The following is a 26724-nucleotide window of genomic DNA, read 5'->3' as shown; positions in this document are numbered from 1 at the left end:
TTGGAGGGTGCGTGCCCGCATGGAACGGAAAGGTCTCGGGGGGGGGGGGGGGGGGGGGGGGGGGGAGGCCGAGGCATTGATGCCAACTCACCCGTGCCGCCCGGTGTAAGTCGTTGACCTTCTTACGGCACTGGAGGCCAGTCCTCCTGGTCACACTCCCAGAGCTCCCAGCTACCGCTACTTTGTCCCAGGTGGCACTGGCTGCCCTGTGGTCACACTCCAAGATCCTCGGGAGAACAGGACATCCCTCCTGGCCTCGACCGCACCTAGGACCCTCGCCAGGTCCGCATCATTGAATCTTGGAGCCAGTCCTCTCAGCGTCATGGCTGTGAGCTGAATGGGGCTAGCTGAGCAAGCGCTGTTTTAATGCTGCTCGACCTTGTTAGCGGGGGGCTGGCATGCACGGTCCTGGCGAATCAGCCTTAATTTGCGTCCAGAAGCCCTTGTCAAGTGGACCAATTAATGTTGAATAGCGTTGCTGGCCTCGCTGGACCGAGCGCCATTCCTGCGCACTACCACATTTAGAAATCTTTCCGGAGAATCGCGCCCTGAATAAAAGTAGAGTGAATGATCAATGTCATTAAAACAGATTATCTGGTCAATTATGTCACTATTGCTCGTGCACCCACCCCCCACTTTCCCCACCGCCTCTTTTACCCGCCCCTTCAATCATGCATGATATGTTTTTCCCTTTCCAATTACAAATATCCTCCAATATATATGTGTGCAGCACGGGTCATTAATATTAACAGCAGCAAAGATATAATCCAGTGTTAGTTTGTGCATGCCCTACAGATGATCCCATCACGACTATTAAACAAACCAGAGAGTACAAATTTTACTCCAACTGCATTACATATAATTATTAATTTGGCAGGAAAATATCCCATCAGTTATTTATAACACTGTGCGGATGATAACGCTGATTTTGGTGACTGCCTCAGCCCTCATTAATATATTCTGCACATTGCATCACATGGACAGGATGGCAGCAAATTCGAATGGGGGGGTGGAAAATTGACACTTGAAAATTAAAACGGTACAAGATCTTTTCTGTTTTGTCGAAAACTTGGAAGATTTTCCCTTGCTTGGGTGTATGATATTATTCAGTATAGTTACTGCATACAAAGATTTTCGCAGGGCAGGAAGATCAAATTACTCCAGAGCAACAGATTGGGATGATTGAAGAACATAGACCTTCACAGTTAGTGAGAAGAGTTGGGGTCCTTGGTGTTTCTCTTTGACACAGCTTTTCAGAGGCCAGAGCACAAAGACTGAGTGGTTCACAGTTGTATCTGTGTTTTCCTGATCAGCAAGTTTGAAAACTCTGCTGATTGCTGCTTCTCACTACAATATATTTTCAGTATCTACTATGCAACGCAACTTTATCACAATATTTCAGAAAACTTGAAAAGCACCTGATAAAGTGGGACAATAGGTAAGTGGACAAAGGACAAGATTAAAGTCAATAGAAAGGACTCTGGAGAATCATGTGCATTGTAAAACAGAGTACTGATTTACTTTGAGTCCATTAAGCACTTCTGTCCCGGCAATTTCATGCCACAAAGCTTGTTTAGTAAACTTTCATTCGAAACAAAGTAAACACAATTCCAGCCATGATTCCATCCTCTGTTTGCAGGATAGTTATGGACAACAAAGACCATCTAGCCCAGCTAATCTCTTCCATCCAAACAACATGTGAACATGTGTATTGGGGGTGGGCCATTCGGCCCCTTGAACCTGCTCAGCACCAAGAAATTGTGTGATGTTAGGAAAGTGGCTACAAAGAAATCACATTTATAAAATAATTCAACTTTGTAGCCAATACAACTGTACCATTCTGACGTCCCAACCCACAATGGCCTCTGCTCCTTGTACGCTAATGACACCAACCCCAGGATTTGGCAACAGACGTGCCAGCCACTCAGGAAAAATGGACATTGAATTGTTGATTGGATTTTTCAAAGAATGATTCATGGCACACAAACTCAGACCTGCCTTAATTCAAGAACTGGCTTAGATCATAAGGCATAAGAGCAGAATTAGACCATTCGGCCCATCGAGTTTGCTCTACCATTCAATCATGGCTCATATGTTTCTCATCCCCATTCTCTTGCCTTCTCCCCATAACCTGTGATCCGTTATTAATCATGAACCGATCTGTCTCTGTCTTAAAGACACGCGTCCACAGCGTTCTGCGCAAAGTGTTCCACAGATTCACCATCCTCTGACTGAAGTAATACTTCCTCATCTCTGTTTTAAAGGATCGTCCCTTCAGTCTGAGGCTGCCCTCGGGTTCTAGTTCTTCCTATTAGTGGAAACATCATCCGCACGTTCACTCTATCTAGGCCTCGCAGTATCCTGTAAGTTTCAATAAGACTCCCCCTCATCCTTCTAAACTCCCAACGAGTACAGGCCCAGAGTCCTCAACAGCTCCTCATATGACAAGCTCTTCATTCCAGGGATCATTCTTGCGAACCTCCTCTGGACCCTTTCCAAGGCCAGTATATCCTTCCTTAGATACGGGGCCCAAAACTGCTCACAATACGCCAAATGGGGTCTGACCAGAGCCTTATTCAGCCTCAAAAGTACATCCCTGCTCTTGTATTCTAGCCCTCTCAACATGAATGATAAGATTGCATTTACCTTTCTACCCGCTGATTGAACCTGCACGTTAACCGTAAGAGAATCTTGAACTAAGGCTCCCAAGTCCCTTTGTGCTTCTGATTTCCTAAACCTTTCCGCTTTAGACAATAGTCTGTGCCTCCATTCTTCCTACCAAAGTACATAAGCTCACACTTTTCCACATTGTATTCCATCTAGCACTTCTTTGACCACTTTCCTAGCCTGTCCAGTCCTTTCGCAGGCCCCCCCCCCCCCCCCCCCCCCCCCCCCCCCCCGGCTTCCTCAATACTACCTGTCCCTCTGCATATATTTGTATCATCTGCAAACTTAGCAATAGTGCCCTCAGTTCCTTCTTCCAGATCGTTTATGTTTATTGTGAAAAGTTGTGGTCCCAACATCGACCCCTGAGGCACACCACTAGCCACTGGCTGCCATCCTGAAAAAGACCTCTTTATCCCCACTCTCTGCCTTCTGCCAGTCAGCCAATCCTCTATCCATGCCAGAATCTTACTCTTAATACCATGGGCTCTTATTTAACGGCCTGCTATACGATACCTTGTCAAAGGGCTTCTTGAAATTTAAATAGATCATGTCCATGTTCTCCTTTTTCTACCATCCTTGTTACTTTCTCAAAGAATTCTAACAATTTGTCAGACATGACCTCCCCTTAACGAAACCGTGCTGATTCAGACTCAGTCTTACATTTATTTTGATGACTCCCAGGATTCTCAAGCTACTGGTACATCAACTACATCAACACATGTCATCAGACTTGTGTCTGCTTTCGGGCATAATTTCTGTTTCCGTTAGGCGAGGAGACGAGGACCCGTGGGCACAGCCTTAGAATTAGAGGGGGTAAATTCAGAACAGAAATGCGGAGACATTTCTTCAGCCAGAGAGTGGTGAGCCTGTGGAATTCATTGCCGCGGAGTGCAGTGGAGGCCGGGACGCTAAATGGCTTCAAGGCAGAGATAGAGATAGGCAGAGATAAATTCTTGATGTCGCGAGGAATTAAGGGCTACGGGGAGAATGCTGGTAGGTGGAGTTGAAATGCCCATCAGCCATGATTGAATGGCGGAGTGGACTCGATGGGCCGAATGGCCTTACTTCCACTCCTATATATATTATTATTATTATAATGAAAATTCAGACTGCTGTTCATATATTGCTTTAAATTCAATTGGAGACATGTACAGTATTTAATTTTGTGGCATTAAATCCCACCCTCCCACTGCACACCAAGATTCTCCCCACACACCCCCACCCCCTGCGCCTCCCCATATTCTCTTCCCCCGGCCTCATCCCTCCCCCACTACACACACCCATCCCTGACCTCATCCCCCATCCCACACATCCTCAAATCATCACCTCATCCCTCCCAATCCCACACATTCCCACCCCCTCACTTCACATATCCCACCCCTACCCTCTCGCCTCACTGTCCCACAAAACCTGGACATTCAGTCTAACTGCTTTATGCCAGTGGTCATGCTCCATATGAGTCTCTTCTGACCGTACTTCATTATACACTATTAGCATATCTATTCCCATATCCCTTATTTGCTTATTTATCTGCTCCTCCAAACATCTATACTAATCACCTCAACTACTCCATATAGCAACAGGAAGAGAGGGACCAGTTACCCACCTATTTTCCACACCTTTTACTGCCACCAAACCTTGAGTCAGCCTGGAGAGGGTTGGCAGTGGTCTCAGAGTCAGACTAATGAAGTTGTTTTAAACAGGGAGGGTGACCTATTTTAATCGAAGGCCTCAGCAAAAAAAATAATTTAGATCTTTAGAATTCCCCTGCCTCCATTAATTCAGACTATTCCTTTTCTAATGCTGCAGTAGATGTCCCACAGCAGCTCTGACCTCCCCTCGCAATAGCAGACTTCCTTTTGGTGACCAAGATACGAACAGAGGTCCACATTGAAAAGAAAAAGAAAGACATGAGTTTATGCAGCACATTTTCTGACTAGGATCTCCCAAAACACTTCACAGCTAACCAAAGGTTTTTGAAGTGTAACTGCTGTTGTAATGTGGGAGACATAGCAGTCAATTTGCACGGAGCAAAACCCCACAAACAACAATGTGATAATGACCATGAACATGTTAGGAACATTGATTGAGGGATAAAAATTGACTCCCCTGCTCATCACTGAAATAGTGCGATGGGATCTTTTATACCCACCAAACAGGGCAAATTTCCAGGTTAACTTTCAAACTATTGTTCAAATTCAAACCAGGCAGGTGGACTTTGATTGCTCTAGGCATTGCCCTGGGGAATGTACCAGGGACTGGCTGCCCGTCATGCCTTTGTTTTTTGAACTTTTGAATTTGAACAATAGCTTTGCAGTTAATTGTCCCGTGATGTATTTTCCACCTGCCAACCAATCAGCACTCTCTTTTCATGCAGTGTAAACTATTGCTCCCTTTCTTGTATCTGACCTTGTGATCTGTCCGGATGAGAGCAAATCAAAAAGCTGAGACTGAATCTTTTTTGTCAGCAATTCTCAAGTTCTGTACTATATATAAACAGTTCTTATTCCATATAGGCAGGCAGTATCTGATTTCTAAGTTACTGTGAACGAAATATTTTTGATAGTGTCTTCTTTCTTTTCAATCATATTGTCATTTTATCCAGTTGCACATCAGCCCAGATAACTTAAATTTGATTGCTAATCAGATTCCAAGTTTTTTTTTTTGCTTAATTTGTTTCCATTCCAAATACCTAGCCAACAGAAGAGAAGAAATATTTTCACACGACAGGGAACTGCTTGTTGTGAAAATATCAGATTGCACAATTGTGTTTTTGTTCTTTTCCTGTTGAGACCTGTTTTTGGAACTGCAACATCCGGCCTTGGGTGTCATTCAGCATTCAATCCTGCTGCTGCTCTGAGGTTTCTGGAAAGCAACAGTATTTCCATTCTTACATATAGTTGTTGGAAGTACTTCTGGAGCAGTTGAGGGTACACAGGCAGATCCAGTACCCCTCAAAAGGGAGGAAAGTGCACAAGCAGATGCTGCAGCAGGCTGAGAGGCAGGTAGCAGACTAAAGAAGAGAATACAAGAGCATCAGGAAACAAAAATATAATATCAGCATGGTTCCAAAAGGGAAAGTCTTGGTTAAATGTTAGAAGAAGTAACAGAGAGAGTAGACAAGGGTAATGCAGAAAATGCAACTCATCTAGATTTTCGAACGGCCTTTGATTACGTGTCACCAATAAAAAGTCCAATAAGGTGGGGTTCGGGGACAAGTGGCAAAATGGAATGGAAGCCGAAAGACAGAGTAGAGGTAAAGGGTAGTTATTCCAAGTGTTAGAAGGTGGGATGTGGGGCAGAATTTTTCACTTTGAGACTAGTTGCGGTGGCGAGCATGGGAACGTGGAGTGTTTCAGACTGCAGAGGATGGCAGGAAAAAAAGCTAAATCTTCCAGCCCCAACCTCATTAATTATGCAGACGGGTGTTTTAATTAGCCCGTTTTAGGACACAATATGTTCTAGACCCACAAATGTGCTCGAGACTCTGTGGTCGTGGGGAAAGGATCTTGTAGTGAATATTGACGAGGAGACCTGGGGCACTATCTGGGAAAATGTCAGTAGAATCTCGGTCTGTAATAGAACGCAAGAGACCCAACTTAAAATATTGCACCGCCTGCATGTTACACCAAGTTTAAGACACAGGATAGACCCCGCTACATCCTCCGTGTGCCAAAAATACAAACTAGTGAGAGGAGACAATTCACACTGTGGCTGGTCCTGTGTCAAAATTAAATTCGACTGGTTGGGCATACTTAAAGAGCTTGGTAAGATATTTTATACAACCGTAAGAGTTTGATCCTTTGTTCTTGGTTATGGGGCCCCAGACAAAAAGATGATTGACGATCGATCCTGCCGCCAGCAGAGGGGCCAGATGCCGATCCCGTTTACTTCCCGACACTGTATTCTTTGCCTCATCGGTAACTCTGCTACCACCGGTGCGAGGTGGAGAATTCAGCTCAAAGTATTCTGAGCTATATTAACAGGGGCATAGGGTACAGAAGCAAAGTGGTTATGCTGAACTTATACAAGACACTAGTTAGACCTCAGCTGAAGTATTGTGTACAGTTCTGGGCGCCACACTGTAGGAAGGATGTGAACACATTGGAGAGAGTGCAGAAGAGGTTTACAAGAATGGTTCCAGGGATGAGAAACTTCAATTATGAGGATAGATTGGAGAGGATGGGACTGTTCTCCTTGGAGAGAAGAAGGCTAAGGAGATTTGATAAGAGATGTCCAAAATCATGAGGGGGCTGGACAGAGTAGATAGGAAGAAACTGTTCCCTCTCATGAAAGGATCAAGAACGAGAGGGCACAGATTTCAAGTGATTTTCAGAAGAAGCAAATGTGATGTGAGGAAAACAGTTTCAAACAACGTGTGGTTCAGGTCTGGAATGCACTGCTGGGAAATGTGATGAAGGTAGCTTCAGGCGAGGCATTCAAGAAGGCATGTGATGGTTAATAGGAAAAGTGTGCAGGGGTATGGGGAAAAGGCAGGGAAATGGCCCTCGTTTGGAGAGTCAGCCTCCTTCTATGTCGTAACAATTCTGTGATTCAAACCTGTTCTGTCATGCAGTTAGATCATACATGATCTGCTCACCTCTCCTAATAGCTATTTCTTTATCTCAGTGTCAGTTTTTGTCTGATTACACTTCAGTGAAGAACCATGGGGCATTCTTCTGTGTTAAAGTGGGGCAGCACGGTAGCATGGTGGTTAGCATAAATGCTTCACAGCTCCAGGGTCCCAGGTTCGATTCCCGGCTGGGTCACTGTCTGTGTGGAGTCTGCACGTCCTCCCCGTGTGTGCGTGGGTTTCCTCCGGGTGCTCCGGTTTCCTCCCACAGTCCAAAGATGTGCGGGTTAGGTGGATTGGCCATGCTAAATTGCCCTTAGTGTCCAAAAAAGTAAGGTGGGGGGGGGGGGTTGTTGGGTTACGGGTATAGGGTGGATACGTGGGTTTGAGTAGGGTGATCATTGCTCGGCACAACATCAGTGCAAGCTGTTATGGCAGTATCATTTTTACTGAGTGTTGCTTAATATACTTGTTTAATGTTAAAGAAATAAGTTTGTCATTTCATTTGCAAACTCAGTTAGACAGAATGTACATTCTTCGATCATTGTTGTTGAGATGACCCCTGCATTGGTACATGATCTGTTCCCGTAAGTACTCACTGTTCAACCCCTAGCTCTTGCCACATTTGTATTTAAGGAAATGATCAGTGATGTTGAACTTGAGGAAAACCCTCAGATCAAAATCCCAAATCCTAAGCAAGGGAATTTCATTTGGTAGCAGTGTCCTTGACTTCAGGTGACAAGTTAAGCAATTGAATTTCCTGCATGGGTGAATAATCTAATCTTTCCATTCCACTGGGAAATTGTGAATGGCAAATACAGCCATTTTGCAAATTGCTTGGAATCTAATAGGGGCAGCACGGTAGCATTGTGGATAGCACAATCGCTTCACAGCTCCAGGGTCCCAGGTTCGATTCCGGCTTGGGTCACTGTCTGTGCGGGTGCTCCGGTTTCCTCCCACAGTCCAAAGATGTGCAGGTTAGGTGGATTGGCCATGATTAATTGCCCTTAGTGTCCAAAATTGCCCTTAGTGTTGGGTGGGGTTGCTGGGTTACGGGGATAGGGTGGAGGTGTTGACCTTGGGTAGGGTGCTCTTTCCAAGAGCCGGTGCAGACTCGATGGGCCGAATGGCCTCCTTCTGCACTGTAAATTCTATGATTCTATGATCACTATTTATTTTGGTGACTCTGGCTGGCAGGGGAAAGAGTCATGAAATTGGGAAGATAAAAGACTGGGCAACAAATCTAAATCACATCCTGAACACCCTGAATTAAAGCACATTATGGGAACGATCTTGTCAATTCTCGTGCTAGCCTGTCTCTCGAGATTCACAGAGACACTTTACCTCTGCCAGATTGTATTTGTTGATGTGAGGGAATGGCTGCGCTATTTTCCTCACGATTCATGGCAGCTTTGAGAAGGCTCAGTCAGCTGAAAAATAAAAATAGCCTCTTCTATATCTTCTAGCTATTGAAAAGGCACGTCTCTCTCAATTTTGAGTTTGTGAAATTGAGACAAAAATCTTTATCTTGCCTTGAAGCCTTCAGCTTTTCTTCTGTCAAATGTATTGAGTACAGGCGACAATACAAAAACAAATGCCTCTACCGTGTATGGTAGTGTAGTGCTTATGGTACTGAACCTCAAGCCTAAGGCTCGAGTTCAAAAACTACCATGGCAAATTTAAAATTGAATTTAGTACATCTGGTACTCTGTGGACTAGCCTGTTACTGTGTCAATGGCTGATATTGTTTCTTCTTTCACTGGTACCTTTTCGAGAGCATGTGATATATAGATTTTTTTTAATTTATACCGGTGGCCACACCTGCACATTACATTGACACTGAAACCCACATTCATTCTGCACGTGAATAGAAAATAAAATGGAAACTAGAGTACACTGGAATAAGCACATGTAGACATAACAATGCGGGGGGGGGCAGATTTTGGAGCAGGGATAATATTTCTAACGTCTAATTGGAGGAAATTTCTCATCCACTGCTGGATGTTGGACAAGCAGTTTGATAATTTTGACACTGGGGGAGTTGGAAGAGGTGGTGGTGATACAGAGCAGGGTGTCATCAGTGTGCATGTGGAAATAAAGTCAATCAGCTGGCATTGTTGAGGGACAGCATGTAAACTAAAAATAAGAAGGGGACAATGGAAAGGTTTAAAGGAAACAACAGGAGCAATTGAATTCGAAAAATCAAGAGTGCGACGAATTGGGGCGCACTGATTTCTTGATCTAACTCTTTGATCCATGTTCCTGTTGAGAAAGGCCTCACACTGGGAATGAATTAACCTTGCTTGAAAGGAAATTGATTTGTCTCAAGCAAGAGAATCTGATTATTAAAGTATGCATAATACAGGATAGGCCATTTCTTTCACCGATGGATAAGAATCATGCAATGCCATAATCATTTATTTCCCGGTTGCATCTGCAGGTTGTGTGTTCAGCACAGACTTCAGGAATTGCAGCTTGATGTACTGTCAGGTAAGTAAAACTAAAGGCGTGGCAAATTATCATTTAACTTTGTGTTTATACATTTTGATTCCCTGTCACGTCAGGGACTACCTCTCCTCCCTTACTTTAATAACACGGCAAAAATGTGATCAAGCTGGCACCATCATTGGAGTTTCCGGTGCCGCACTGAGTTTTGCAGCGGGATTCCCCTCTCTTACCTTGAATTGGTGACTGGGACACGACAAAGATTGTCTCTCGAACTTTGCTGGGGGAGTAGAAAATCCAGGTGGACAGCAGATCTTAAAGAGGAAGGAAATTTAGGCAGCACTGCTACTTTTGATAAAAGCAAAATACTGCGGACGCCGGAAATCTGAAATAAAACCATAAAATGATGGACAAACTCAGCAGCTTCTGTGGAGAGAGAAACCGAGTTCATGCGTTGAGTCCAGTTAGACATTTCCACAGGAGGATCCAGGCAAGAGTCATATGGAGTTGAAACACGGGCCAGGTTTTCCATGCTCCCTGCGGCGTGTTTTGAAGTGGTGGGGGCAGCCCGCCATTGGCCCAATCTCTACAGCCCCCTCCCCGCTGGAAGACCCGCTGCAGGGGCTGCCAGCGAGACCAGCTGGAAAATTCCAGCCGTGAACTCTGTTTCTCCCTCCACAGCAGAACTGCTGAGATTATCCAGCATTTTCCGTTTTTATTTCTGCTGCTTTTGATGTTGGTCCAAAACTACGCAATGGAAATGAAAACGGTGAAGTGATGTTAAACCTGTATAGTAACTTGGTTGGACCACACTTGGGAGTACTGTGAGCTGTCCTGGTCTCCATATCTGAGAAAGCAATTCGAAGCACTGGGAGAACGTGCGGAAAAAAAAACATGTACAAGATTTTAAGGAAAGTCTTAATAAGCGGGACTTCTTTTCTCAAGGGAAGAGAAGGCTGAGGGCTGACCTGAAAGAGGCCTTTAAAATGATGATGGATTTGATAAGGTAGATGAAGAGAAGATAGCCCTACTTGTGGGGGAGATCGGAATAGACCATAAATTCAAGATAGTCACTCACCAATCCAATAAAGAATTCACGATAGATTTCTCCACTCAGAGAATGGTTAAAATGTGGAACTTGCAACCACTTGAAGTATTTAAGGCAAAGACCATCGATGTATTTATGGGGAAGCTAAATAACGACATGAGGAAGAACGGATATACTGGCAGGGTTGGTGACATTGGTGACTGAGGCTTATTTAAAATCATGTAAGCCATTTAAATGTGTACCAGCACTTGCTTGTGGTCCAGTCACACCGTCGGCCCCATAATTCGGCACGCGAGTTCCTGACGATGCAGCGTGCCTGCTCCTTGCAGAGCACTGCAGGATCAGCACAGTCTCCGAAACTGACGGCTGTGGTGTTGAGTTGCCAGAGTCACCACTGTTGTGTGGGCATGCTGAACGTACGGTTTAGTTTCGTATTTGTTCACTATGGAAATTCCCAGCGCAGGCCTTCCCCACATTCTTGCACCTTCAGAGCATGTAATGTCAGTGGATGCAAATGACAGATGCTGCAAATTAATCAAATACATGCTTGGCCAGTATCAGGTTATTTTACTTCGTGGTAACAGATTGGGTTACAGATTCTTAGAAGCGACTATCAGCAGCATCATCTTAGTGGGCCACTTTCACTTGTGCAATCTTTCTATTCCTTTGCAGCTTTGTTAAATTGTATATGTCAGCTGGGCCTGACAATATTTGGTTATTGTGGCTTTATGGAAAATAAATTGACGTGCTTATTTTTTTTTCTAACTGCTTAATAAATGAGAGAACTTGCAATTATATAGCAAACATCAGGATGTCTCAAGACGCTTTACAGCCAATTCTGTACTCTTGAAATGTACTCCCTATTGTGATGAAGGAAATGTGGCAGCCAGTTTGCACATTTAGCTCCCACCAACAATAATGTGATGATGATCCGATATCCGGTTTCAGTGATGATGTTTGCCTTGTATTTTGCAGATGATACTGCTGTACTAAACCAAACATTGAACAGGGTTCATGAAATCCTGCTTACTTTTAAGAACTTTATGGTGGTACTAATGGTGATTCATCAGGTGTTGGGATTTTGATTTGTCATTGGTTAATTCAGAAGACTGAGCTGCATAAGGTGGAGATGCGATGAACCTAGCAGTTAGGAGCAGAAGTAGGCCATTTGGCCCGTTCAAACAGATCATGGCTAGTCATCTACTTCTCTGCCATTTTCCCCACTATCCCCATATTCCTTATTTCAATATCTTGATGTCAACTATCGATTTCTGTCTTGAACATGCTCAATGAGTGAACTTCCGTAGCCCTCTGGGGTAGAGAATTCCAACTACCATTAGAGTAAGAAATTCCTCCTCATCTCAAGTGTTTAATGGCCTACAATTGCAGCAAGACGTTGTTACTCCTATACTCAAATCGCCTTAAAGTGAAAGCCAACATACCATTTACTTTCCTAATTGCTTGCTGCACAATGCCTGCCACCTTCTGGTGACTCATGAACCGGGACATTCGGGTCCTTTTGGGTGTCGGCACTTCCCCACCTCTCACCATGTAAGAAATATTCTGTCTTTACTACCAAAGTGGATAACTTCACAATGGAGAGAGAAAAGCCAGGATTGAAGCTCAGATAAGCTGGAAAATCAGCAAACGCACCAAAAATAGGAAGAATTTTGAGTAACTGTGAACAGCCAGGTAGATGTGATTACGGCACAAGTTCAAAGATAGCTCAAACGGGGATCCTAGAAACAAAAATGACACACCTATGAGATTATTTCTTAGCTGATTCCGCAAGCTGCAGAGAAAACCCATGGGATGTGATAGACCACAGGTTGTTCCATCGGCATTACTATCTGTCTGTAGGTTGCTCCTCATGTCTGTGAAAAAGTATTTTACCCAAAAGCGTCCGGATAATTGTTTGGACAATGCTCACTTCCTGCCATCTGCTTTGAGCCGGGAAAGGCTGACCAGCAGATATCTTCGACAGCTTGTCGATATTTTGGGCTGTAGGTTTGTACGCCAGCTATCTCAAAATTGATTCAGGTTCGTGAGATAAACAAAGACCAGGCAGTTTAATTCACTTTGTTTGACAAGCAGAAGTTGTCAGGCTGTGGGCTGTTTTTGTAAGTCAATCTCTGAGGCCATCCAGACTAGGAAGTTAATCAGTGGCTTGCTGATAGAGAATTCAAGAGAAATTACTTTACGCAAGAGTGGTTAAAATGAGGAACTCCCTACCCCACAGAGTAGTTGAGGCGAATAGTAGCAATACATTTAAGAGGAAGTGAGGTAGGTACATGAGGGAGAAGGGAATAGATGGACACGTTGATGGGATTAGATGAAGAAAAATATGGGAAGGCTTGAGTGAAGCACGAAGAACGGAATGAATCTGTTAGGCCAAATGGACTGTTTTAGTGCTGTAAGAGCTTTGTAATTTCATAGATAGATTTCGCAGTGCAGAAAGAGGCCATTCAGCCCATCGAGTCTGCACCGGCCCTTGGAAAGAGCACCCTACCTAAGCCCACACCTCCATTCTATCCCCGTAACCCCACCTAACCTTTTTTGGGCGCTAAGGGCAATTTAACATGGCCATTTCACCTAACCCGCACGTCTTTGGTCTGTGGGAGGAAACCCACGCAGACACGGGGAGAACATGCAGACTCCGCGCAGACAGTGACCCAAGCCAGGAATCGAACTGGGACCCTGGAGCCGTGAAGCAACTGTGCCAACTACTGTGCTGCCCGTTTTGCTTTGTATTGTTAGCAATAGCCAAGTAAGATGTAAGCATGTTTCAAGATTATAGAGTGGTGTTAGCACAGATAAATGTTTTTTACCGAGAGTTCATGGAGATCAGTTTGTGATTACCTTGTTCTGCGAACTGAGGATCTAGTGACACAAAAATAGGTAGGAAAACAAGTTGTGAGGAGGACCTAAGGAGTGTGCAGAGGGGTATAGATGATTTAAGAGAGTAGGCAAAACATTGGCAGGTGGAGTACAATGTGGGAAAACATGAGTTTGTTTGCTTTGGCAGAAAAATAGAAAAGCGAAATATTGTTTAAACGGAGAGAGACTGCGGAATTATGGGGGATCTGCGTGTCCTTGGACATGTAGCGTAAAACGTTAACTCGCAGATACAGCAAGTAATTAGGAAGGAAAATAGAATGTTGGCCTTCATGGCTTTTGGTGTGAAGTATAAAAGTAGAGAAGTCCTGTTGCAGCTGTACAGGACATGGGTAAGATTGCATCCAGTGTACTGTGCACAGATTTGGTCTCCTTACTTAAGAAGGGATACACTTGCATTAGGAGCAGTTCAGAGATGGTTCACTAGCCTGATTCCTGGGTTGAAGGGGTTGTCTGAAGAGGAAACGTTGAGGAGCTTGGACCTTTTCTCCTTGAAGTTTAGAAGAACGAGAAGTGATCTTATTGAAACAAGATTCTGAGGGGACTTGACAGGGTGGATGCTGAGAGGATGTTTCCTCTTCTGGGGAATCCAGAATTAAAGGACAATGTGAAACAATGCGTGGTCTTCCATTTAAGACGGATTTGGCGAGGAATTTCTTCTCTCAGGGGATTGTTAGTCTTTGGCATTCTCTTCCAGAGTAATGAAAGTGGGGCCATTAAATACATTTGAGGTCGGGTTATACAAATTTTGGATCTCTGACGGAGTTAAGGGGTTATGGAGAAGGCAGGAAAGTGGATTTGAGGCCTCAATCTGATCAGCCATGATCTTATTGAATGGCAAAGCAAGCCCGAGGGCTGAACAGCCTCCACCTCCTATTTCTTGAATTCTTATGTTCTTAACCCATTTCTAATATTCAATAAATATAACTGAAAAGGATGATTTTAACCCTACTTGCTGAACGGAAACTGGGCACGTGGGGGCTGGTTAAAATCAGCCAGCTTTCATACCTGCCAATCTGCACCCTGCGGATCCCAGAAGGCAGGTTTAATCCTATCATGCTCCAGGCTCCTTCCAACCCCTTCATTACGACCTTCACGAAACTCCCTGTTTGTTGCAACGTCCAGCTTCCCAAAGTTTCATGCCAGTCGCTTGGCCAGCAGTCACTCTGTGATACTTCAGGTGGGTATCTGTCTGGCAGATTGCCAGTGAGGCTTGGAAATTAAAATTGCACAGTCACACTGCCAAGGCCAGGAGGATTAGAGTGTGCACTTTGCAACCAACCAATCCCTCCCCATCTTACTGAAATTGGTGAAGTTTGGTTAATGAGAGTTTTCAAGAAAGGAAGCGAGGTTTAGCAAAGGAAGGGCTTTAAGCATAGGCTCTCTCACTCCAGAAAGGCTGTGAGTTGCTGCATTCCTGAAACTGCAGAGACCTCAATGAATCTACAGTGAAAACCATTGTGTGTGTGTGTGTGGACATGTGTGGGTGTGTGTACACAATGCTGAAGATGTGGATACAGGAGTAGACGTGCAGTGCCACCGCTTGTGATAACCGTCTGGTGCAGTCTGTGGCCAGTGTCAATTACCATCCGGAGAGGACCCCCCCTCCCCCCGTTCAGAACTTGCAACTCTAATGTCTCAAAGATTGACTAAGTTTGCTACTCAAGAGAGTAAGATTGCAAACAGACTGATGGAATCATCTCATGGTTATGAATAGTATGAAGTTCTTTGATGCATTTCAAAGCGATGGGTGTGATATAAATCTGAGTGTCAATTCAGTCATTAATCCAAAACACTGCCGGAAGAGGCTTAGCCCCAATTTTGCCACCTCCCTGAGGTGCAGAGCAGTGATTAGAAACTGAGTGGGATTCAAACCTCCGATGCTCATTCGTACCCCATGGCACCATTGGGGATGAAGTTTAGGTCCCCCATTCCTGGAGAAAGTTTGGAGAGCTGGCTCCAAAATTAGGCACCACCCTGGGTCTTGTTTCCAGCCCTCTCAGAGGCCAGTTGAGGCCCCTAAGTAGCCAAATAATGTTTTCAGCGCTTCTAGTGACGCTGCTGGGACCAGAGGGCTGTATTGGACGCAGGACTTCCTCTGCAGATTGGGATGGCCACCAGATGGCTACAGGGTAAGCTGGCGAAGTGGAGGGCAACTCACTCCCAGGTTTTACACCGGGGGCAGGGACCCACCCCTTCAGACCTTGGTCTACACTGGTATCTTAACAAAAGCAAATAAAATAAAGGAAAGGTCTTGCATTTATATAGCATCTTTCATGACCTCAGGAAGTCCCAAAGTACTTCTCATCCTTGGAAGTGTTGTCATTTTTGTAATGTAGGAAATATGGGAGAGAATTTGCACATAGCAAGGTCTCCCACGCATCACTCAGGTTGTGACCGACAGTAATGCTGTTGATGGATTAATATTGTCCACAGCGCCAGGGTGAACTCCGCTAGTCTTATTAAACTAATAGCATGAGTCCTTTTATGCCTACCCCCGAGCACTTACAGGACATTAGTTTAATGTTGCATCCAAAAGACAGCAGTATTATAAATATTAATCTGCATTTCTGTTTTTCCAACAATACACCCTCAGGCTGAATTTTATATCTCGGCCTCTGGGATAGGACTTGAACCCATGGCCCTCTGACCCAGATGTGATATTAATGGTGTGTTAATTATATTGTTAAGATACACAGATAAAGGGCATTGGTTAATTAAGTACTTAGGGCAATTATAAAAAGAGACTGCTGGAATACTTGTTGGTAGCTGGGAATGTTTTTGAGGCAAAGATAGATCAGTTTTGAACAGTAAAGGAATTAAGGGTTATGGTGAGCGGGCGGGTAAGTGGAGCTGAGTCCACAAAAAAATCAGCCATGGTCTTATTGATTGGCGGAGCAGGCTCGAGGGGCCAGATGGTCGACTCCTGCTCCTAGTTCTTATGTTCTTAAGCAGGCATATGTAATGCTGCATTCTGTAACTAAATCTATGATCAAGGAAAACAAGAGTGCCTTGTTTCAAACTTCAACTGGCATGGGATTGGATTAACAGATGAGAGTGCTACCTACTGAACCATGGCTCAGACACAGCAACAGAAATTCACGATATGGTCAAAAGTGGCGGAATTTAATATGTGCAAAATTAAAAGTGGTGATTAACAATAATTAACAGACTAACAGTAGGAACAGCTGGTGTTTTCTGACCTTTTACAGGATTGCAAGCTGTTGGTAAATAGTTGAAAAAAATGTTTAGGAAGTATATTCCTACAGTATATTTTTTAAAAAACAGAACGAAAAGTTCTGAGTGCATTAAACTAAATCTATTTGCGTGCGGAGGAGGCCTCCTGCATGGGAACCTCCCTCCGGGCCCTCGCCACGGCAGCACTCCCATCCCCACCCAAAAAACACTCCACCAGCCCAGTGGTGACAGCCACCCTCCAATCCTGGAACCAACTGCGGCAGCAATTTGGCCTGTACAAAATGTCGGACAAGGCTCCCATCTGCAACAACCATAGGTTCAAACCAGCACTGAACGACGCCACCTTCAAAAGGTGGAGGCAGGACGGGGGGACACTGACAGTCAGGGACCTATACACGGACGACAGGATCGCAACACTGGACGAACTGACAGAGAAATTTCAGCTAGCTGGGGGGAACGAGCTACGGTACCTGCAGCTCAAAAACTTCCTACGAAAGGAGACAAGGACGTACCCACAACCGCCACGACAGACACTATTGGAAGACCTACTGAACGCAAGTATCCTAGAGAAAGGGAACTGTAGTGACATGTATGACCGACTGGTAGACAGGGACGACACCGTACTGGACGCAACAAGAAGGAAATGGGAGGACGACCTGGGGATGGAAATAGGGTGGGGACTCTGGAGCGAAGCACTGCATAGGGTCAACTCCACCTCCACGTGCGCAAGGCTCAGCCTGACGCAACTAAAAGTGGTACATAGAGCCCACTTAACGAGAAACAGTATGAGTAGGTTCTTCCCGGAGGTGGAGGACAAATGTGAGCGGTGCCAGAGAGGCCCGGCCAACCACGCCCACATGTTCTGGTCTTGCCCCAGACTTGTGGAGTACTGGACAGCCTTCTTCGAGGCTATGTCCAAAGTGGTGGGGGTGAGGGTGGAGCCATGCCCGATAGTGGCGGTCTTCGGGGTTTCAGACCAGCCAGATCTATTCCTGGGGAGGAGGGCGGACGCCCTTGCCTTTGCCTCCCTGATCGCCCGCCGTAGAATCCTGTTTGGCTGGCGGTCAGCAGCACCACCCAGAGCTGCAGACTGGCTGTCCGACCTCTCGGAATCTCTCCAAATGGAGAAAATCAAATTCGCCATCCGAGGGTCGGACGACGGCTTCCACAGAACGTGGGAGCCATTCATGCAACTGTTCCGGGACCTGTTTGTGGCCAACGTACATGAGGAAGAATAGTCGGGTGGCCAAGAACCAGGGGAAAATGGGCGGGAATCGGGGGAAGGTAGCCGGGGGGAGGGGGGGGGGGGGGGGCTACGGGCTCGGTATGGGGGTTTGATGGCAAGCCAAGGCCCAAAACCAAACTATAAATAAATGCCTATAAACATGTGCCTCGGCCATATTGGGGAATGTAAAATATGTATGCTGGCTAAAGGGGGCGGCCACAATTATTGTTATGAAGATGCTTACCTGTAAATGTTCATGTAAAAAAATTTTGTGTTTTCCTTTTTTTTTCTTTTTTTTTTCTTTTCTCTCTCTCTAATAACTTGTAATTTGTCATATATAAAATATGAAAACTCAATAAAAAAACATTTATTAAAAAAAAAACTAAATCTATTTCCTCTTCAAAGACCCTAGAACCTTATTTAAAACAGATTATATAATGCTTCTATTGCATAATTCCGCAGCCACCTGTAATGACAGCCAACAAAATCTCCACCAACAAGCAACTAAAAGCAATTAACACGAGCAGTCATGTTCCAACATGTAAATATGATGATAGGAACCAAAAAGTATTGATATGCTGAGAAGGGCAAGTCAGATTTTCCTACGAAAAAGTTACAAGATGTTTATTATGTGATGGGATGTATTTGTTTCCCTGATAGGACAATTTTGGGAGCAATTCTAACCTGGCCCACCTGTTGGAATACTGATGGGATTGATTGCAGTATAGATTTTGCAACCATTTGACCTTACTCTCCATTGAGGTCAGGTGGTGTGTAACGCCGCAGTTCCATCAATTCCCATGGTTTCCTGTCTGACAAGTAAGGTTGAAATAATCCCCACAATCTGTAAGCGGGAAAATCCTCAAGACTAACAACAGGCCTTCAACATCTGTGGCTTTATCGCTAATGTTGCATTTGTGCGGTTCTTACCCTTGATCTTCACATGGCCACAGTACTGGCTAATCCCATGAATTAGTTTCACGTCAAGTTGGGGCAGCACGGTGGCGCAGTGGGTTAGCCCTGCTGCCTTACGGCGCCGAGGTCCCAGGTTCAGTCCCGGCCCTGGGTCACTGTCCGTGTGGAGCAGGGGTAGGCAAACTACGGCCCGCGGGCCGCATGCGGCCCGCCAAAGGTCTTTATGCGGCCCACCAAGATCAAGTCATTTAAAAAAAAAAAAAAAATTTTTTTTTTTTAAATAAGGTTAATGGGGGGGGGGGGGGGGGGGGGGGGGGGGGCGGGGGGGGGGGGCTGTTGGGTTACTGGTATAGGGTGGATACATTGACTTGAGTAGGGTGATCATTGCTCGGCACAACATCGAGGGCCGAAGGGCCTGTTCTGTGCTGTACTGTTCTATGTTCTATATGAGGCGCCCAGAATCATAACCGGGTGAAGCGCCATTTTTGAAAAGTAGAGAAAAAGAGGGCTAAAGGCAAGATGCTGCCGGGGAACCGCTGAGGTATATGCCGCACGCTAATTGGTTACAACCGGGACTATTAATTAATATACTATGCGGCCCTTTAAAATTGTGAATTTCTGAATGTGGCCCTTGCACGGAAAAGTTTGCCCACCCCTGGTGTGGAGTTTGCACATTCTCTCCATGTTTGCGTGGGTTTTGCCCCCACAACCCAAAGATGTGCAGGCTAGGTGGATTGGCCACACTAAATTGCCCCTAATTGGAAAAAATTAATTTTTATTTTTTTTAAAATAATTTTTATTAAGATTTTTACAAAATATAAACATCACAACAATATTAACAGAACAGCCGCGGTAAAAACCCAAGAACAACACCCACCCAACTTCAAAAGCAACTGCAAACAAAAGAAAAAACAAAAAAAACACCCAAACAACAAAAGGGAAAGAGATAACACCCGCCACATCCCACAAACCCATGTACACAGTTCTCCCTCCCACCGAACCAAACCCCCCCCCCCCCCCCCCCCGGGTTGCTGCTGCTGCCGGCCTATTTCCCTACCGTTCTGCCAGTCCAGGAAAGGCTGCCACCGCCTAAAGAACCCCTGTACTGATCCCCTCAGGGCAAATTTCACCTTCTCCAATTTAATGAACCCCGCCATATCATTGATCCAGGCCACCACGCTTGGGGGCCTCGCATCCTTCCATTGGAGTAAGATCCTCCGCCGGGCTACTAGGGACGCAAAGGCCAGAACACCGGCCTCTATCGCCTCCTGCACTCCCGGCTCCACCCCAACCCCAAAAATCGCGAGTCCCCAGCCTGGCTCGACCCTCGATCCCACCACCCTCGACACCATCCTTGCTACCCCCTTCCAAAACTCCCCCAGCGCTGGGCACGCCCAAAACATATGGGCGTGGTTCGCTGGGCTCCCCGAGCACCTAGCACACCTGTCTTCGCCCCCGAAAAGCCTACTCATCCTCGTCCCAGTCATGTGGGCCCTATGCAGCACCTTGAACTGTATGAGGCTAAGCCTCGCACAGGAAGAGGAGGAATTCACTCTCTCCAGGGCATCCGCCCACATCCCCGCCTCAATCTCCTCACCCAGCTCCTCTTCCCATTTCCCCTTCAGTTCCTCCACCGAGGCCTCGTTTACCTCCTGCATTGCCCGGTATGTGTCCGAAATCCTCCCTCCTCCAACCCACACCCCCGAGAGCACCCTGTCCCGCACCCCACGTGGGGCAGCAAGGGGAACCCCTCCACCTGACGCCTGGCAAACGCCCTCACCTGCATGTACCTAAACATGCTCCCCGGGGGGAGCCCAAACTTCCCCTCTAACTCCCCCAAGCTCGCGAACCTCCCCTCCACAAACAGGTCCCTCAACCTCCTAACCCCTACCCTGTGCCAGCCCAGAAATCCGGCATCAATGCTCCCTGGGACAAACCGATGGTTCCCCCGTATCGAGGCCTCCATCAAGCCCCCCACCTCCCCCCTATGGCGTCTGCATTGCCCCCAAATTTTGAGGGTAGCCGCCACCACCGGGCTCGTGGTATACCTCGTTGGAGGGAGCGGCAACGGCGCCGTTACCAGCGCCTCCAGGCTCGTGCCAACACAGGACGCCACCTCCATCCTCTTCCATGCTGCCCCTTCCCTGTCCATTACCCACTTACGCACCATTGCTGCACTGGCAGCCCAATAGTACCCACAGAGGTTGGGCAATGCCAGCCCCCCCTATCCCTGCCCCGTTCCAGGAACACTCTTCTCACCCTCGGAGACCCATGCGCCCACACAAATCCCGTGATACTCCTGTTGACCCTCCTAAAAAAGGCCTTCGGGATAAGGATGGGGAGGCACTGGAACAGGAACAAAAACCTCGGGAGCACCGTCATTTTAACGGACTGCACCCTCCCCGCCAGTGACAGCGGTAACATATCCCACCTTTTGAACTCCTCCTCCATCTGCTCTACCAACCTTGTGAGGTTGAGCTTGTGCAGGGCCCCCCAGCTCCTAGCCACCTGGACTCCTAGGTACCTGAAGCTCTTCCCTGCCTGCTTCAGTGGGAGCCTACCAATCCCCTCCTCCTGATCCCCCGGGTGCACCACGATCAACTCGCTCTTGCCCAGGTTCAGCTTATACCCGGAGAAGCCCCCGAATTCACTAAGAATCCTCATCACCTCCGTCATCCCCCCGACCGGGTCCGCCACATACAGCAACAGGTCGTCCGCATAAAGTGACACTCGATGCTCCTCCCCACCCCGCACCAGGCCCCTCCAGTTCCCTGACTCCCTCAACGCCATGGCCAGGGGCTCAATTGCCAACGCAAAGAGCAAGGGGGACAGGGGACACCCCTGTCTCGTCCCCGGTACAGCCGAAAGTACTCCGACCTCCTCCTATTTGTGGCTACACTCGCCATCGGGGCCTCATAGAGCAACCTCACCCAACGGACAAACCCCTCCTCAAACCCAAACCTCTCCCACAGATACTCCCACTCAACCCTATCAAAGGCCTTCTCTGCATCTAAAGCCACCACTATCTCCGCCTCCCCTTCCATAGCCGGCATCATAATAACGTTGAGGAGCCTTCGTATGTTCGTATTCAACTGCCTTCCCTTCACAAACCCCGTCTGGTCCTCATGAATGACCCCCGGCACACAATCCTCTATTCTTGTGGCTAGGATCTTTGCCAGCAGCTTGGCATCTACATTTAGCAGCGAGATCGGCCTATATGACCCACACTGCAGAGGGTCCTTGTCCCGCTTCAGGATCAAGGAAATCAGCGCCCGTGACATAGTTGGGGGCAAAGCCCCCCCCCCCCCCCCCTCCCTTGCCTCGTTGAAGGTCTGGACCAACAGGGGGCCCAACAGGTCCACATACCTTTTATAGAATTCCGCCGGAAACCCATCCGGCCCCGGCGCCTTCCCCGACTGCGTGCTCCCTATCCCTTCAACCAACTCCTCCAGCTCGATCGGCGCCCCTAGTCCATCCACCTGCCCCTCCTCCACCCTCGGAAATCGCAGCTTGTCCAAGAAACGCCCCATTCTCACACCCCCCTCCACCGGGGGTTCGGACCGGTACAGTTCCCCATAAAAGTCCCTAGAGACCCCATTGACATCTACCCCCCTCCGCACCACCTTCCCAACTCTATCCGTCACTCCCCCAATCTCCCTGGCCGCGTCTCGCTTTCGGAGCTGGTGTGCCAGCATCCTGCTCGCCTTCTCCCCATATTCATACACCGACCCCTGTGCTTTCCTCCACTGAGCCTCCGCCTTTCTGGTAGTCAATAGGTCGAACCTGGCCTGAAGGCTACGCCTCTCCCCCAGCAATCCCTCCTCCGGAGCCTCCGCATATCTCCTATCCACCCTCACCAACTCCCCTATCAGTCTCTCCCTCTGCTCCCCCCTCTCCCTATGGGTTCGGATGGAAATCAACTCCCCTCTAGTCACCGCCTTCAATGTCTCCCAGACCATCCCCACTCGGACCTCCCCGTTGTCGTTGCCCTCAACGCTGAGGTCAACTGAGGCCTCAAGGTACCTCTCAATACACCCCCGAACCCTCTCGGCCACCTCCTCATCTGCCAGCAGCCCCACCTCCAAGTGCCAGAGCGGACCTTTGTCCCTCCCCTCCCCCAGTCCACCCAGTGCGGGGCATGATCTGAAATGGCAATGGCAGAGTATTCAACATCCTCCACCCTCGAAACCAGCCCCCTGCTCAGGACAAAAAAATGAATCCACGAATAGGCCTTATGCATGTGGGAGAAAAACGAGTATTCCCTTGGCCTCGCAAACCTCCAGGGATCCACCACCCCCCCCCCCCCCAATCTGGTCCATAAATCCCCTCAACACCTTAGCCGCCGCCGGCCTCCTACCCGTCCGGGATTTGGATCGATCCAATGGGGGATCCAGTACCTTGTTGAAGTCCCCGCCCCCCCATGATCAGGCCCCCCACCTCCAGGTCCGGAATGCGGCCCAACATACGCCGTATAAACCCCGCATCGTCCCAATTTGGGGCGTAAACATTCACCAACACCACCCGCTCCCCTGCAGCTTACCACTCACCATCACATACCTCCCGCCACTGTCAGCCACCACATTTAACGCCTCAAACGTCACCTTCTTCCCCACCAGGATCGCCACCCCCCGACTCTTCTCATCCAGCCCTGAGTGAAATACTTGACCCACCCATCCCTTCCTCAGCCGAACCTGGTCCGCCGCTTTCAGGTGTGTCTCTTGGAGCATGGCCACATCCGCCTTCAGCCCCTTCAAGTGCGTAAACACCCGGGCCCGTTTGACCGGCCCGTTCAGCCCCCTCACATTCCAGGTTATCAGAGGGCTCCCTGCCGATTAGCCATAACCCATCCCCTGCCCACCACTGGCCAGCGTCCCCCGCTCTGCCAGTTTCCCACGGCGGCAACTCCCCCCCTCCAGCACCCCCTGCATCCGCCAGCTCCTTCCTGACCGTTTCAGCAGCAACCCGGTGTCCCCCGTCCCCCCCCCCCCCCCCCCCCCCCCCCCCCCCCCCCCCCCCCCCCCGCCCCCCAGGCTAGGACCCCTCCTAGCCGCGCCCCTCCATAGCACTCCCGTGAGCCAGCTAACTTCTGCTGACCCCGGCGACTCCCGCCCTACCTCCGACTCCTCCCCACGTGGGACTACCCCTCCTCCTTCATGCCCATCAGCAGGTCCTCCCTCCCCCCCGCTCTTGCGCGGGAAAAGAAAACAGCCAGCAACGGCCCACCGTTCTCAGCCCCGACTCCGCCCCCACCATCTCACAGCGCGGGAAACCCGAGAAAAGCCCGCACTTTCGCCCTGCCCAGCCCCGCCTCCTCTAGGGCAACTCCCATTGCCAGTCCCCCCCACCAGCTCCCCGAACTCCCCGTTTACCCCCCTGCCCAAACCCGTCCACCAGACCCATACAAAAAACCCATACAAAAAAAAGACATAACGACATCACCCCACCCACCCTAAGGCCAACCCACACCTTGCATTAAACAGCAAACACAAGTACATTATTATACAACATCCCCCATCTCAGTTTGAGTCCAGTTTCTCGGCCTGCACAAAGGCCCACGCCTCCCCCGGGGACTCAAAATAATGGTGCCGATCCTCATAGGTGACCCACAGACGCGCTGGCTGCAACATGCCAAACTTCACGCTCCGTCTGTGAAGCACCACCTTCGTCCGGTTGAACCCGGCCCTCCGCTTCGCCACCTCCGCACTCCAGTCCTGGAAGATCCGCACCTCTGTGTTCTCCCACTTGCTGCTCCGCTCCTTCTTGGCCCACCGGAGCACGCACTCACGATCCAGAATCGGTGAAACCGCACGAACACCGCTCGCGGTGGCTCGTTCGGCTTGGGTCTCCTAGCCAGAATTCTGTGGGCCCCCTCCAACTCCAGGGGCCCCTGGAAGGACCCAGCCCCCATCAGCGAGTTCAATCTAACGACCACATAGGCCTCCAGGTCCGACCCCTCCAGCCCCTCCGTGTGGCCCAGGATCCGCAAATTCTTCCGCCTCGACCGGTTGTCCAGCTCCTCAAACCGCTCCTGCCACTTTTTATGGAGCGCCTCGTGCATCTCCACCTTCCCCGCGACGGCCACGGCCTCATCCTCCCTTTCGGAGGCCTGCTGCTGCAGCTCCCGGATCGCGGCCCCCTGGGCTGTCTGAGCCTCCATCAGCTCTCTGGTGGTAACCTTCAACAACTCCAGCAGCTCCACCTTAAGCTCCTGGAAGCAGCGCAGCAGAGTCTCCTGCTGCTCCTGCGCCCACTGCCTCCAGTCCTCCGGGCCTCCGCCGGCCGCCATTTTGTTTTTCTTCCCCCGCTTTTCCAGGGGTGCTTTCTCCGTTTTTCTTCTTACCCACTCCTGGTCCGGACCATAGGACCGTAGGGATCGACTCCAGTCCTCTTCCCACGTCGGGATTCGCCGACGAAGTTCCGTTGGAGGCCCTGAAAAGAGCCCCAAAGTCTGTTATTCACGGGAGCTGCCGAATGTGCGGCTTAGCTCCGCATTGCCGCCACCGGAAGTCGGAAAAAAATTAATTGAGTACTCTAAATTTAAAAACAAAAAAGTTTGTGTCTTTATCTGCTCTGTATCCAGGTGAATAACCAGTGCTAAAATAGAGAATCCTGATCAATGTATTCTGCCTTTCTAAAAAAAAACAAGCAATAGTTCTCATCAACTGGCAAACCAACAATGTTTAGCTAGAATGTACTTTAGTTGGGAAAGTACTAATCAAAATATTGTTTGTCATCCCACCTTCCTTTTTATTTTACAATCTTTGGCAGCTCTAACGAAGAAGGGACAATTCCAATGAAGGTTTAATGACCTGTTTGGGCACAGTTTGTTCAAATCTTTGTACAAGGACATAGAACATAGAACATAGAACGATACAGCGCAGTACAGGCCCTTCGGCCCTCGATGTTGCACCGACATGGAAAAAAAATCTAAAGGCCATCTAACCTACACTATGCCCTTATCATCCATATGCTTATCCAATAAATTTTTAAATGCCCTCAATGTTGGCGAGTTCACTACTGTTGCAGGTAGGGCATTCCACGGCCTCACCACTCTTTGCGTAAAAAACCCACCTCTGACCTCTGTCCTATATCTATTACCCCTCAATTTAAGGCTATGTCCCCTCGTGCTAGCCACCTCCATCCGCGGGAGAAGGCTCTCGCTGTCCACCCTATCTAACCCTCTGATCATTTTGTATGCCTCTATTAAGTCACCTCTTAACCTTCTTCTCTCTAACGAAAACAACCTCAAGTCCATCAGCCTTTCCTCATAAGATTTTCCCTCCATACCAGACAACATCCTGGTAAATCTCCTCTGCACCCGTTCCAAAGCTTCCACGTCCTTCCTATAATGAGGCGACCAGAACTGTACGCAATACTCCAAATGCGGCCGTACTAGAGTTTTGTACAACTGCAACATGACCTCATGGCTCCGGAACTCAATCCCTCTACCAATAAAGGCCAACACACCATAGGCCTTCTTCACAACCCTATCAACCTGGGTGGCAACTTTCAGGGATCTATGTACATGGACACCGAGATCCCTCTGCTCATCCACACTGCCAAGAATTTTACCATTAGCCAAATATTCCACATTTCTGTTATTCTTTCCAAAGTGAATCACCTCACACTTCTCCACATTAAATTCCATTTGCCACCTCTCAGCCCAGCTCTGCAGCTTATCTATGTCCCTCTGTAACCTGCAACATCCTTCCGCACTGTCTACAACTCCACCGACTTTAGTGTCGTCTGCAAATTTAC

At 48.1% G+C, this 26724-nt stretch overlaps 2 protein-coding genes across 14 annotated transcripts in view; one reads left to right on the top strand and one right to left on the bottom strand.

The window, feature by feature from the left end:
* Positions 1-26724, top strand: part of hemk1 (HemK methyltransferase family member 1) — a 128676-nt gene that overhangs the window by 62926 nt on the left and 39026 nt on the right. For all 12 annotated transcript variants that reach the window (XR_005462384.1, XM_038812273.1, XM_038812270.1 and 9 more), the window contains one exon: positions 9681-9730. Coding sequence is in view for 11 of the 12 variants with exons in the window: in XM_038812273.1 (XP_038668201.1) it covers positions 9681-9730 (50 nt within the window). In the remaining variant the exon portion in view is untranslated. The remainder of the gene's footprint in view (positions 1-9680; positions 9731-26724) is intronic.
* Positions 1-26724, bottom strand: part of LOC119973827 (uncharacterized protein C3orf18 homolog) — a 216203-nt gene that overhangs the window by 175421 nt on the left and 14058 nt on the right. The gene's annotated exons all lie outside the window — the stretch shown is intronic.

Source organism: Scyliorhinus canicula, chromosome 11 (assembly GCF_902713615.1).
Source record: "Scyliorhinus canicula chromosome 11, sScyCan1.1, whole genome shotgun sequence".
Lineage (NCBI taxonomy): Eukaryota > Metazoa > Chordata > Chondrichthyes > Carcharhiniformes > Scyliorhinidae > Scyliorhinus > Scyliorhinus canicula.
Note: the sequence above shows the minus strand (reverse complement) of the source record. Positions and strands in the feature narration are given on the sequence as shown.